Source organism: Giraffa tippelskirchi, chromosome 1 (genome assembly GCF_054371585.1).
Source record: "Giraffa tippelskirchi isolate mGirTip1 chromosome 1, T2T-mGirTip1v1.2.pri, whole genome shotgun sequence".
Taxonomy (NCBI): Eukaryota; Metazoa; Chordata; class Mammalia; order Artiodactyla; family Giraffidae; genus Giraffa; species Giraffa tippelskirchi.
Genome location: NC_137275.1, coordinates 171020235 through 171034153, shown reverse-complemented (window position 1 = coordinate 171034153; position 13919 = coordinate 171020235). Strand labels below are relative to the sequence as shown.

The 13919-nt window shown below is 38.4% G+C and overlaps 1 protein-coding gene across 3 annotated transcripts in view; it reads left to right on the top strand.

Annotated features, from left to right (window-relative positions):
• The window catches only part of PRUNE2 (prune homolog 2 with BCH domain), a 284658-nt gene that overhangs the window by 178823 nt on the left and 91916 nt on the right, over nt 1-13919 (top strand). For all 3 annotated transcript variants that reach the window (XM_081505723.1, XM_081505702.1, XM_081505712.1), the window contains exon 7: nt 10477-10635. In XM_081505723.1, coding sequence (XP_081361849.1) covers nt 10477-10635 — 159 coding nt within the window. The remainder of the gene's footprint in view (nt 1-10476; nt 10636-13919) is intronic.

The window sequence follows — 13919 nt, the reverse complement described above, 5'->3', positions numbered from 1 at the left end:
GTGATCAATGCAAAGAAATAGAGGAAAACAATAGAATGGGAAAGACTAGAGATTTCTTCAAGAAAATTAGAGATACCAAGGGAACATTTCATGCAAAGATGGTCTCAGTAAAGGACAGAAATTGTATGGACCTAACAGAAGTAGAAGATACTAAGAGGTGGCAAGAATACACACAAGAACTGTACAAAAAAGATCTTCACAACCCAGATAATCATGACGGTGTGAACACTCAGCTAGAGCCAGACATCTTGGAATGTGAAGTCAAGTGGGTCTTAGGAAGCATCACTACGAACAAAGCTAGTGGAGGTGATGGAAATCCAGTTGAGCTATTTCAAATCCTAAAAGATGATGCTCTGAAAGTGCTGCACTCCATATGCCAGCAAATTCGGAAAACTCAGCAGTGGCCACAGGACTGGAAAAGGTCAGTTTTCATTCCAGTCCCAAAGGAAGGCAATGCCAAAGAATGCTCTAACTACCACAGAATTGCACTCATCTCACACGCTAGTAAAGTAATGCTCAAAATTCTCCAAGCCAGGCCTCAACAATACGTGAACAGTGAACTTCCAGATGTTCAAGCTGGTTTTAGAAAAGGCAGAGAAACCAGAGATCAAATTGCCAACATCTGCTGGATCATCGAAAAAGCAAGAGAGTTCCGGAGAAACATCTATTTCTGCTTTATTGACTATGCCAAAGCCTTTGACTGTGTGGATCACAATAAACTGTGGAAAATTCTTCAAGAGATGGGAATACCAGACCACCTGACCTGCTTCTTGAGAAACCTGTATGCAGGTCAGGAAGCAACAGTTAGAACTGAACATGAAACAACATACTGGTTCCAAATAGGAAAAGGAGTACATCAAGGTTGTATATTGTCACCCTGCTTATTTAACTTCTGTGCAGAGTACATCATGTGAAATGCTGGGCTGTATTAAGCACAAGCTGGAATCAAGATTGCCAAGAGAAATATCAATAACCTCAGATATGCAGATGATATCACCCTTATGGCAGAAAGTGAAGAAGAACTAAAGAGCTTGATGAAAGTGAAAGAGGAGAGTGAAAAAGTTGGCTTAAAGCTCAACATTCAGAAAACGAAGATCATAGCATCTGGTCCCATCACTTCATGGCAAGTAGATGGGGAAACAGTGGCAGACTTTATTTTGTGCTCCAAAATCACTGCAGATGGTGACTGCTGCCAAGGATGCTTACTCCTTGGAAGGAAAGTTATGACCAACCTAGACAGCATATTAAAAAGCAGACATTACTTTGCCCACAAAGGTCCGTCTAGTCAAAGCTGTGGTTTTTCCAGTAGTTATGTATGGATGTGAGAGTTGGACTGTAAAGAAAGCTGAGCGGCGAAGAATTGATGCTTTTGAACTGTGGTGTTGGAGAAAACTCTTGAGGTTTCCTTGGACTGCAAGGAGATCCAACCAGTCCATACTAAAGGAGATCAGTCCTGAGTGTTCACTGGAAGGACTGATGCTGAAGCTGAAACTTCAATACTTTGGCCACCTGATGCGAAGAACTGACTGATTTGAAAAGACCCAGATGCTGGGAAAGATTGAAGGTGGGAGGAGAAGGGGGTGACAGAGGATGAGATGGTTGGATGGCATCACCAACTCAATGGATATGAGTTTGGGTACACTCCAGGAGTTGGTGATAGACAGGGAGGCCTGGCGTGCTGCAGTCCATGGTGTCACAAAAAATCGGACACAACTGAGTGACTGAACTGAACCGACTAACTGAAGTGGAGCTACATTCTAGCTCTTTTCTCACTGAGCCCTTGAATCCATACTGCGTTGAGAAGTTTTCATGATTATGAGTATGTCCTTAAAGAAAATGTAAACTAGGCTGAGCTGGTAAATAAGGTGATGACATATTCATCTTTAATTGGTTGTGAACCTTCCCACTTCCAAGTATTCTATCTATTATTAACTAGTTTTGAGAGACTGCTTAGGACCATCCTTTCATGAAGCACAGCATATAAGCATCTTTTTCCAGGGCAACTCTGTTGGACTAACATTGGTTCTCTCACGATAGAGATGGTGAGCATGAGGCAGGATGCCAGCTTGCTTAGGTTCAGGTTGATCCCGGCTTTTAAAATCTTGTTCTTATTCTTTGAAGCATATTGTATACTTCCCTGATGGGATGGATGGTTCTGTAAATGAAGGGATATGTAAACTTGCTACTGTACTTCAACACCATCAGTAGTCACTGTGAGCCATTAAAAAGAGTGTGGCAATTTGTGCCTTAAAGGAGGAATCAGAACTACAACGTGCAACTTTGTGGGGACCGCATAGGTTCATTAATTGACCTACAGCTAAACCGTGCTATGTTTGCGTGTCTGTTCATTGCTTCCAGTGTTTCAAGACATCCAGACACTACTACAAACACTTTCCTGTGCGTTAACCTCTGCATGTGAAACCTAACAGTTGCTGAACTTTGTAAATACGTGAATTTGTAAATTTAGGTAGATGCAGTTTTTGTCTGTTTACTGCTCTTCTCAGCTTTATTTGATAAACTTGCATTTTGAGGGTTGTATTGGCAGTTTTAACTTTAAAAAAAATCAAGGTTGTGGCTTGCTTGTGTATAGTGACAAGGGAGACTTGTTAATAGTAATATACAGAAGTAAATGGAGTAGCAAAACTTTTATGAAATTAAAAGTGGCATTAGTATTATCTTTGAAGAATTTTCTCACTTGGGAAAAACAAAGGTTAGAACCTGGGCTCTGCAGTCAGATGCACCTGGGATCGAGTCCCATTTTCACATGTGTGAGCTGTGTGAGACATCAGTTACTTAACTATCTGCAGCCTCTGTTTTCTCAGTGCAAAACAGAAATGCTGCCCACATCATCTGGGCACTTTAAAGTTTAAATGAGATGATGCAAAGCACTTAACAGAGTGCTTAATGCAGAAATGGTCTGATTAAATTATTTTAGGCAATATACCTTTGGTTTAAATGAAAATTATATTCATATGTACATTTATATGTTCATTTATATATTGCAGTTAATTTCCACAAAATCTTTTTATGAAAGGGCTCTTTTTTTAGTGATAATATGTGCTGTTTGGCTCTATTTTCAAAATGTGATGCATAATATAGTTTAAATAGACCCAGTGAAGTTTTTACTACTAAAGTGAGTTGGCTAGCTTATGGGAATAAGAACAATAGAGTGTTTTTTTTTTTAAATGACATTTGGTAACAACATGGTGAATATCTTTGCTTACCAATTAAAGTGTATACGAAAAACAGAATAAATAAAATCTCTTTAATTTATGCATTTTGTGTTCTCATAAATCATTTTCCTGTCAGAATTATCAGACTTTATTATTGCTGAATATTTTAAACATCATAATGAAATTTTGGTAGCATAAATCATGAAGCTTTCATTAAGAACATTTGTGTACATACCTCAGCATTTTTCATATATCTTGATTTAAAAAGAAAATAGTCCTCAATCTAAAAGTAAACCCACAGAGTATAAATGTCAAACCATACTCTTAAATTTCAGTAACTCAGCAATCCATGCTAACCACTGTGCTTACAAGGTAGTTATGGATTGTCATACTATGTTTCCAAGACTCACTCTTCTCAAAGATGAAGCTGTGTGAGCTTGTATTTTAGTCTTGTTAATGATTTCTATACAAGCTTCCTACCTACAGGTTTTATCTACTCACTTTTTCTATTTCCTGCAAGAAGAAAAAAATTTCAGACATGATAAATCTATAACTTGTTCTTGACATTAGAAAATATTTTTATTTTATTTAATAAAAGCATTACTCAATAAGTTTCATCTGTGATTTGCAAGAGAAACAACTGTTTTGCATTATGTGTGTAGTCTAGAGTATTAGATCTAAATGGAAGGTACTAGCATGAGGAGTAAACTCCATTGAAGCTGATACCAATCAGGGCTCTTGGCCTTCCTTAAGCAATATAAATTGGTAAGAGGCAAGAAATTTGGGCAAGGCTTTATTGGGGCCCCTGCTGCAGCAGTGGGGGACAAAAACAAGTAGCAGTTTCCCTTGCTTACTCCCCTGACTGGGGTGTGACGAGCTGGTTCCTTAAAGGAGCGAATGAGGGGTGTGTCCAGGGATCCAGCCAAAGGGGTGGCTTAGGTGGTTGGCGCATGCCTTTGTTGGTGAGTGCAGGGGGCGTGCACAGTACCTGATTTTGCTCCCAACACCTTGTTTTTCTCCCTGCTCTTCAGAAGTGGCAGTTGAATTTTGTGGTCTTTTTGTGTTGTCTTGTCCATAATTTGCCCCAACTTCCCATACGTGTATTTATTTTTAGTCCCTTATCATTTCTTTGTATTTTGTTGCTTAAAGAGACATTTGTCCAGATGCAAGCACTGCAGCAGTTGGTCCAGGTCCCAGCCTGTCACAAAGGTAGTATGGCACTTGGAATGATGCAAAAGACTCTATCCATGGTGATTTGGCTGTAGAAAAAAATCACTATACATTTTTTTGTTTGTGTAGTGGCAAACTGAAGTTCATTCATTGACTTTAACCTGGAATTAAGGATAAAGGATCCATTAGTGGGAAACACTGCCTGATCCAGAGTTTTTATGTTATTTTACTTTTTAAATGACTTTGCTTCAGGTGTAACTTCCTCTATAATCTCACATCTAGGAATTTTACATGTGATTCACTTCAGTGACTTGTGTGTGATTATGATTGCAAAGTTCACAGTATTAGAAAGAATATAAGGGAAGAAATTGTAATATGAATAATCAGTTGCTGTACCAAGAACTTGTGAAATACTTTCTATGAATCTAATTATTCCCATGAATCCTAAGAATGACCTTTTGATAGTTAGAATTAGGAAAGAGATTTAATGTTTATTGTCCATTATATGCCAGGCATTGGGCCTGCTTTTTGATACACGTAAGTTCTTAGTAATCTTAACAGTCTTATGAGGTGAGGGTTTACAGATGAGGACTTTAGAGAAATTAAGTAAACTCACTTAACACACTCAGCTAGTGAATGGCAAAGCCAGTTAGCCTCCAAAGACTTTACCAGGAGCTTTGGAGAAAGTGCTCTAAATTAATAGAGAGACACAATCAGATTTTAGATTTAGCAATTTGACTAAATTATGTCCACTTTAATATCAAGATGTCTTAATACCCATTGTATTTTAATTTCAATATATATTATTTGCATACATATAGAAGTAACATTCTAATTTTATATGATTATAGAAATTATTTTCTACTTGACACTATGTCTGATATTTTCTTGTGTTATTAAGTATTCTTTGATAGTGTGATTTTTAATACCAACATAACATTCTTTTATGTTACTATTCCATAATTTATTGAACTATTTCTCTATTGTAGGACATTTAGATTGTTTCAAAGTTTTAGTTACTATAGTAATAATCTAATGAATAGCTTTGTCCATAAACCTTTCATGTGTATATATGATTATTTCTTTAGAATATATTTCTAACAATGTATGAGAATGCCCATTCAGCCATATTTACCAATTATAGGAAAAGAGAAGATAAAACATGATCAAAGGATTTCTTTGATTATTAATGATTTCAGATATTTCAGTTGTGAATTGTTTTTTATGTTCACCAACTGTTTTTTTCTATTGCTATGTCTACTTTTTTGCATTGGTTTATAAGAACTCAGTTTCAAGGACATTAAACCTTTCTCTTCCCTTTTTAAAAAAAAAAAGAAAAAAATAGTAAATAATCACATTGAGAAACTCTTGAGTGAGTTTCAAGCTCACGAGTATCATGGTTTTGGCTACATTTTTCAAAGCTCTGTCTTAGTCCTGTGCGAAGAACTAGTCATAGGGAAAGGAGATGAGCCACTTCAGAGAGACCAGCTGGGAGACTGTCACCCAAGTTCAGGGGAGAGATGATGGTGACTGTGGCTATGACAGTAATAGAGATGGAAAGAAGTCAGAGAAGTGTTTGGACTTGAGATATGTTTTAGAGGGAAAGTTAATAGGAGTTGCTGATGGATTATGTGAAGAATGAAGGGGAAAAGAGGATAAAGAAGAATTCCTAAGATGTTTGACTTGAGGAACTGGGTGAGTGGAGGTACATTTCATGCTATGGAGGAAACTGGGGTGGAGGTAGGTTGTATTTTATTTGAGACACTTACAAGATATTGATGTGACGATATCACATGGGTAAATCAGGTTAGCATTCAGGTGGATGTGATTTGGTTGTCATTGGCAGATAGATGATTTGAAAGCCATGTGACTGGATGAAATCACTAAGGAGAATGTGTGAACGAGAAAGAGGTTAGGAACATTTAAAAGTTGACTAGGGGAGAAGCAGCAGCAAAGATGACTGAGGAGTAGCCAATGAGTTGGGAGAAAAGAAAATGTAATGACGGAAAGTGAAGGAATTAAGTGTTTCAAGAAAGAGGGAAAATCAACCTCATGAAATTATTGGGAGAAGTCAATTAAAGTAAGAAGAGGAAATAGATTTTTTTAATTTGGTGACCTGGAAATGATTGATACTTTTGAGAAGAGCAGTTTCAGTGGAATGATTGGAGGGGCAGAAGTCTGACAGGAGGGATTCAGAAGACAATAGAATATGTACATATGAGTGTTGTAAGGAGAGTGGTTTTTCTCTCAAAGAATGTGCACATTTAAGGACTCAGTTGTTTATAAGATATTATTTAGATCACTTATTTCATGTGATGCACTAAAGCTAATAGGCATATAGAATAAAAACTAAATTTTTCAGAGTAATGGATTAAGAACTAAAATGGGATTTAGTGAGAGAATGGAATTTTCCATTGCATTTGTCCAAGTACTTTCAAGAACAAAAGTAGTACATCTGTTGGACACTATCACTGTCTTGGTTTTCATATTAGATAAAATATAGCCCTGTCATTTCTGTTCACCTGCCCTTTGTCCTTATGATCTATCATCAACCTCTTCTGAGGGCCCTTGACATCTACACCTTGGCTTTTGGCCAAGAAATAGCAAGACCGTTCCCTACATTTTCAGGCTTTCTACTAATTTCAAAACCAGGAATTGCTCAAGCAAAATAACTCATGACCTCTAAAAATGTCTAACGATCTAATCTCTGGATCCATGAGTGACAAAAGACTGTGACTGGGAGCATTTGCCTTTCTTCCTAACTGATATGTTGGAATAGTCTGGGCTTTCACCAGTCAATTTTCAGGTTTAATGATTAGTAATACAACTTCCTAAATTTCATGCAACAATCTCAGGCTGGGGTCATATTTCAAATATGGAGGGTTGGATGATGGGTGTAGAGGTGGTAAATGTAGGTTGTATTCCTTTATTTTCTAAACCTTGGGCAAATTGGGACATATATATGTGTATAATTTTAACTTAAGGTGGGGAAAACATTTTGGAGATATTTGAGCAGATTAACAAATAGTATTTGTAAACGTGTAACTAAAACAGTAATTTATCAGGTAGAAGGCAGATGGGGGGAATAAAATGTCAACCTGTATCTATAGTTGGGTTGTGTTCATGATGAAGTGATATTTATTCAGGGCCAGCCTAGCTTGTCAGCAACATAAGAGGTGTCGCAGCATATGACTCCCTGTGTAGCTAGAAGACAATAATAAATTATCTCCTATGCAAACAGCACCAGCATAAAAGCAGAACAAACAAACCCTGCCTCCCAGATTCCTGAAAAATCTTACTCTTGCTTGTTTGATTCTGTTTTAAACATGAAATTCCTGGCATTATCCTAAAGCCAGTGAGATCGAATCTGGCTTGGGCAATTTTATTAGGGTGGATAGGACATAGTAGTTGATGATCTCTGTTTTGGGGTTACTGTAAAATGTAAGTATTTTGTTTCTCTGATTCACATAAATCTTTGTTTTATCAATACTCTGTGTAATCCTGTGGAATTCAAGGCCACCCAGAGGAAAACTGGGGAATTATTATACAAAGGAGCTTCATTCTAAGAATCACTTGAGGTACATAATAAAATTACAGATTCTTGGACCCAATCCTGTGCTGCTAAATGAGAACCTCTGACAAAGTGGCCCAAAAGTATACATCCCAAGGTGATGTTAATCACGAGGCCAGAATGAGCAGCAGGGAGCTGAGGGCCTGAGTCAGTGAAAGGCCCATGACAGCACTGAGAGAGTGCGAAGAGTTGATTCACGGGAAAATATATCAATTAAAAATGGCTCCCCAGAGCAGTGCTTTTCAGATTTCCATGTGTGTTTGAATTGCCTAGGATTTGTGGGAAATGCAGATTCTACGTCAATAGGTTTGGAGTGTGACCTGAGACCCTGCTTTTCTAACAAGATGCCTGATGGTGCTAGTGCTGCTGGATTAGAGTTTAGCAAGATCCTGGGGCCATCATTTTAACACAGACAAGTCCAGAGAGATTGGAGCTCAGCCAACATTTTTGAATAGCACATATTCCACAAGTAGGGCTTTGAATTAATGCTGATTCTACTGAGTGCTAATCTTGCACTCAGGTACCAGTAAAACCTGCTTTCTCTTGTCTGAGGGACCCAGCGAGAAGTGTCATGGTAATTACTATTGTGTGTCAGAATCTTTTAGAAGTGGTGTGTCTTCTTTCAAGGGTTTATAAATACGTTGTGGGGAATGAGTTTATGCACATCATGAAAAAAATATTTTGAAAGGAAAATTCTAAGTCTTTTTATGCCAAGGCTTCAGTCATTGGAGATAAGATGTACATGGTTGTTGCCCATTATTGTTTTCCTTTGGGACCTCATCTTTGTTTACAATTCATAATAGCAAGAAGCTCAGCATTGGGATTCTTGATAGTTAACACCAATAATGATTTGAAATAATTTTATCTATTGAGTGCACATTGTGTATAAGGTCCAATTATAAAACTCATTCTAAAAATCTACTTTTGTGAGTAAATTAATTTTTGAAGTACTTATTTAAAGATTATTATGACACTTGGACAATAAATTAAATGCATGAAAGCTGACTGTGTGCATACTTCCAAAAGCTATTGTATTTGAGCATCATACATTTCATTACCAGGTCAATACAATAGATCCTTTGTATTCATCAGCAATATATCCTGAGATCTTTGTGAATTCCCATGTGCACTTCCTTGTAACCAAAAGTGAAAGTAGCCTCATGAGATGCCTAATGAAAGTAGTGGCCACAGGAGTAGACAACAAGGCTCCTGGAGGCAGGGAAGCCACTGATGGGTTGGGTCCACCCAATGGCCAGGTTTCTCATGTTCTCTCTCAGTGACCTCATCAACCTTGACATTCAGCTCAACAGAATTACAGAGTACAAGTATTATTGGATATTTCAAGTAGCTGGTAAATAGTCTAAGCTACAAATATCAAATCCACAAGTGTTAAAGAGCTACCATATACAAACATTCATCTGGACATGAAAAAAGTCTGCACCTATATGTGCTGCACTGTTTAGCTCTTCCTAATGGTTAGTTGAGGTGGAGGTGTGTGGTATTTCCACTTCCTATGGGCTGTTTTTCTGTACTACTTTAATGTTTTACCAGTGGCATGCATAATTCTGATGACTTTGTAATCAGGAAAAAATTAACAGAATTCTTTATATCTCTTGAATGCACATTAAGGTGATTTTTCATTGAGTAGAGCTATGGATTATCAGGTGATGATTATATTTTTGTCATTTACAGGTGCTATTAATATTATATATATATATATATAATATGATAAAGGATTATGTAGCACAGGTTGATTTTATATGTCTCTCCAATCATTCAACAAACTTTTCTTAAGCAACTAGTATATGCCAGGCATTATGCTAGGGGGTAACATATGGTCTTCAGTGCATTTTTTTAAGAAAAAGAGATAACCATGCAGACAAAAAGTGGGTCTCGTTGTAGTTAATGAAATTCTAAAAGGCCAGGACATTCCCACAGATGATGTGAGCCACAGGTCTGGGTACACTCTGTGATGATGGATCCCTTTTCCACAGTTATTCATTCCTCTTTAGATTTCACATAGAATGAGCAAGCAGATCTGATATCACATCCCTGACACAAATCTCCTAGACTTCTACATTGGAATAAAAAGCACTGGTAAACTCAGCTGAGTATATCCTCAGGAATTCTGCTTGGAGTTAATAATCATTAGAAAACAATTACAGAAAAAAGCAATAGCTTCCTCCTACTTTTCTAGTGGGTTGTAATAATATTCTACAGACATTCCTATGTCATGTGAACAACAAAAGGAAAAGTATGTTTTACAAAGTTAAACATTCTACGGAAAAGATGGTAAGCTATTTGTTCCTCTCTAAACTGTTCTTAATAATAACAGCAAAGATCCTTCCTTTCTTGGTTTAGGAAAACAAAACAAAACAAGGAATGTATATTTCAAGCCATAGTATGAAAAATTTTGGAAACTTTCTCAAAGCAAAGTATTTATTTCATTTGTATCTAATAATAAGTATCATTGGTAATACATCGTAAGACTGGGCAAATTTGTGGCATGATTCACCAGAGCTGAGGAGCTTGATGTTAATATCAAATTGTCTGTTGTTTCAGAACTGTACATTTCACAGAAATATCACCAGTGATTTGAAAGCATTCACAGACAAGTTTGGTTTTGATGTCCTCATCCTCCTGGCCAGTTACCTGTCGGAGGAGCAGCAGCCCAGACAACAGATCGCCGTGTACTCTGAGAACCTAGAGCTGTGCAGTCAGGTAAGAACGTCCTTGACCCAGTGATTTCTCTGAATCCCCATCTGCTGGCTCTCAGAACATGGGGTAGAAGATGGCAATGGACTGGTGGCTTAGAGAAACTGGTCCAAGAGATAAGGTCCTAGAATTTGAGTTTTAAGAAATGTTGGAGGCTGGGTTTCCCTGGTGGCTCAGTGGTAAAGAATCCACCTGCCAATTCAGGAGACACTGGTTCAATCCCTGATCTGGGAAGATCCCATATGCTGGGGAGCAGCGAAGCCTATGTGCTACAACTATTGAGCCTATGCCCTGGAGCCTGGAAGCTGCAACTACTGAGCCCACGTGCAACAACTACTGAAGCCCATGTGCTCTAGAGCCTGTGCTGCACAACGGGAGAAACCACCACAGTGAGAAGCCCATGCACCGCAGCTAGAGAGTAGCCCCCGCTTGGTGCAACTAAAGGAAAGCCCAGCGAAGACCCAGCACAGCCAAAAATAAATAAATTGATGGTAGCTTAAATATTACTTTAAAAGAAGAAATGTTGGGGGTATTTTGCACATTTGGCTAGTTATTTCTCAAATTTTAATTTTTGATACTATAAATTAATTAACTAATTAGTTTTAAGTGCTTTAATTCAGTTTTTAAGTTTTTAGCTGTTATGCTCTGTTACCAAAAAAATCATCTAACTAGAATTGGCAGTGACGTAAATGTTGACTTTTTTTTAAATTGAGGTATAATTGATAGATAGCCTTATATTAATTTCAAGTATACAACATAATGATTCAGTGCTTGTATATGTTGCAAAATGATCACCACATTAAGTCTAGTTAACATCCATCATATATATAATGATATTTTTATATAATTATATATTTTTTATAATATATAATTTTTTTTCTTGCAATTAGAACTACTCTCAGTACTCTTGCCTGGAGAATCCCAGGGACGGGGGAGCCTGGTGGGCTGCCGTCTATGGGGTCACACAGAGTTGGACACAACTGAAGCGACTTAGCAGCAACAGCAGCAGCTACTCTCTCGTGTGTGAGCTAAGTCCCTTCCATTCTGTCCAACTCTATGCGACCCTATGGACAGTAGCCCGTCAGGCTCCTCTGTCCATGGGACTCTCCAGGCAAGAATACTGGAGTGGGTTGCCATTCCCTTCTCCAGGGGATCTTCCCAACCCAGGGATCAAGCCTGAGTCTCTTACATCTCCTGCACTGGCAGGCAGGTTCTTTACCACTTGCGCCACCTGGGAAGTCCTTCTACTCTCTTAGTAACTTTCAAATACGCAATACAGCGTTGTTAACTACAGACACCATACTGTACATGACATCCCCGTGACTTATTTATAACCGGAAGTTTGTACCTTTTGACTCCCTTCACCCATATAGGGACTTTAAAAGAGCCCCATAACCATTTCTTTTCTTGGCTGAATCCATAAAGAGAAAGATCATATCTTTTTCACCCAAATAAAAATCATCGTGCTTTGGGTGCTGTTTGCTTTGAGGACTGCTACCTGGTAATAACTAACAAAATTTAGTCCCTGACTAAATACCTGTTTGGTTCCCAATGTTTAATAAGTGATCTGAAGCTTTAATCAAAGTTAGTATTTTGACACAGCCACTAAACAAATACCTTGGATATCTTGGACATGTTGGAGAAAAATATACATTTTTAAAAGAAAAGTTTTTCTCCAGGTACAATAATAAAATTCTGTTTGGGTAATCAGTCAGATCTTCTTGGTTGAGAGCTGAGTCTTTTAACCCAGTTCAGTTCAGTTCAGTCGCTCAGTCGTGTCCAACTCTTTGTGACTCCATGAACCACAGCATGCCAGGTGTCGCTGTCCATCACCAGCTCCCAGAGTTTACGCAAACTCATGTACATTGAGTCGGTGATGCCATCTAACCATCTCATCCTCTGTCGTCCCCTTCTCCTGCCTTCAATCTTTCCCAACATCAGGGTCTTTTCAAATGAGTCAGCTCTTCGCATCAGGTGGCCAAAATATTGGAGTTTCAGCCTCAACATCAGTCCTTCCAATGAATACCCAGGACTGATTTCCTTTAGGATGGACTGATTGGATCTCCTTGCAGTCCAAGGGACTCTCAAGAGTCTTCTCCAACACCACAGTTCAAAAGCATCAACTCTTCGGTGCTCAGCTTTCTTTATAGTCCAGGTTTTCATAATATAAGAAGTAGACAAAATTAGGACTTCCCTGATGGTGCAACCGATAAGAATCCTCCTGTCAATGCAGGGGATATGGGTTTAACCCTGGTCTGGGAAGATTCCATGTGCCACGGAGCAACTAAGACTCCCATGCACTACAACTACTGAGCCCACATTCTAGAGCCCACAAGCCACAACTATTGAGGCTGCATGCTGCAATTACTGAAACCCAAACGCCTAGAGCCTGTGCTCTGCAGCAAGAGAACCACTGCAGTGAGAAGCCCATGCATCACTGTGAACAGTAGTAGCCCCTGCTCACCACAACTAGAGAGAGCCCACACAGCAACAAAGACCCAGTGCATCCAAAATAAATAAGTAATTAAAAAAAAAAAGTCCTTTTTAAAAAAGTCAATGAAAATATGGCAGTGGATATACCAAATCAGGCATATTTAATAACTAATATGAGACTATACATAATTCACTATAATATGGATGACACAGACATAGAACCGCTTCATCACTTATCTTTCCTCACTAATGGCTTAGACACCTGGTCTACTCACAGATGGCTAGATGTGAAGTCTCAACTCCCTTCTTTTCAACATCCTCACTTTCTATCCCCCAAGAGATCCATTTCTTGACACTCTCCAGGTTCTCTGTGCCCTTAAGTCCAAATATGAACAAGCCCCCTTCTCTTGCTGCAGATGCATTTGATACCCTTCTGACCCACATACATCTGTGAATTGCATCACCAGCCTGTGGCTTTTTCAGTGTTTTGTTCTGCACTGAGTTTCAAAGCTTTTGTTATGTCTTATAAATAAAATTTTATTATATCTTTCATCACTGGTTTCCTAGGGACAGGATTAAGGTCTCTCCTAAGCCTCTAAAACAGTGGTTTCAAATCACTTTTTGTAGTAAACTGATTTAAATATTGGTTAATCTAAAACAGACAGAAGTAGAAGATAGATGAAGGGATTAGAAACCACTTGAGTTGACTCCATCCTGTCTTTCCTCACCAGCCCTCCCCATCTATCACTTAAGAGACATCTCCTTGAGATCTTGAGCAACACAAAGTCAGGACTGCTCTAGAGGAATCCTTCTTTGACCATGTGGTCACAGTTGGTTAAGAGTCAGCCTCTATAGTT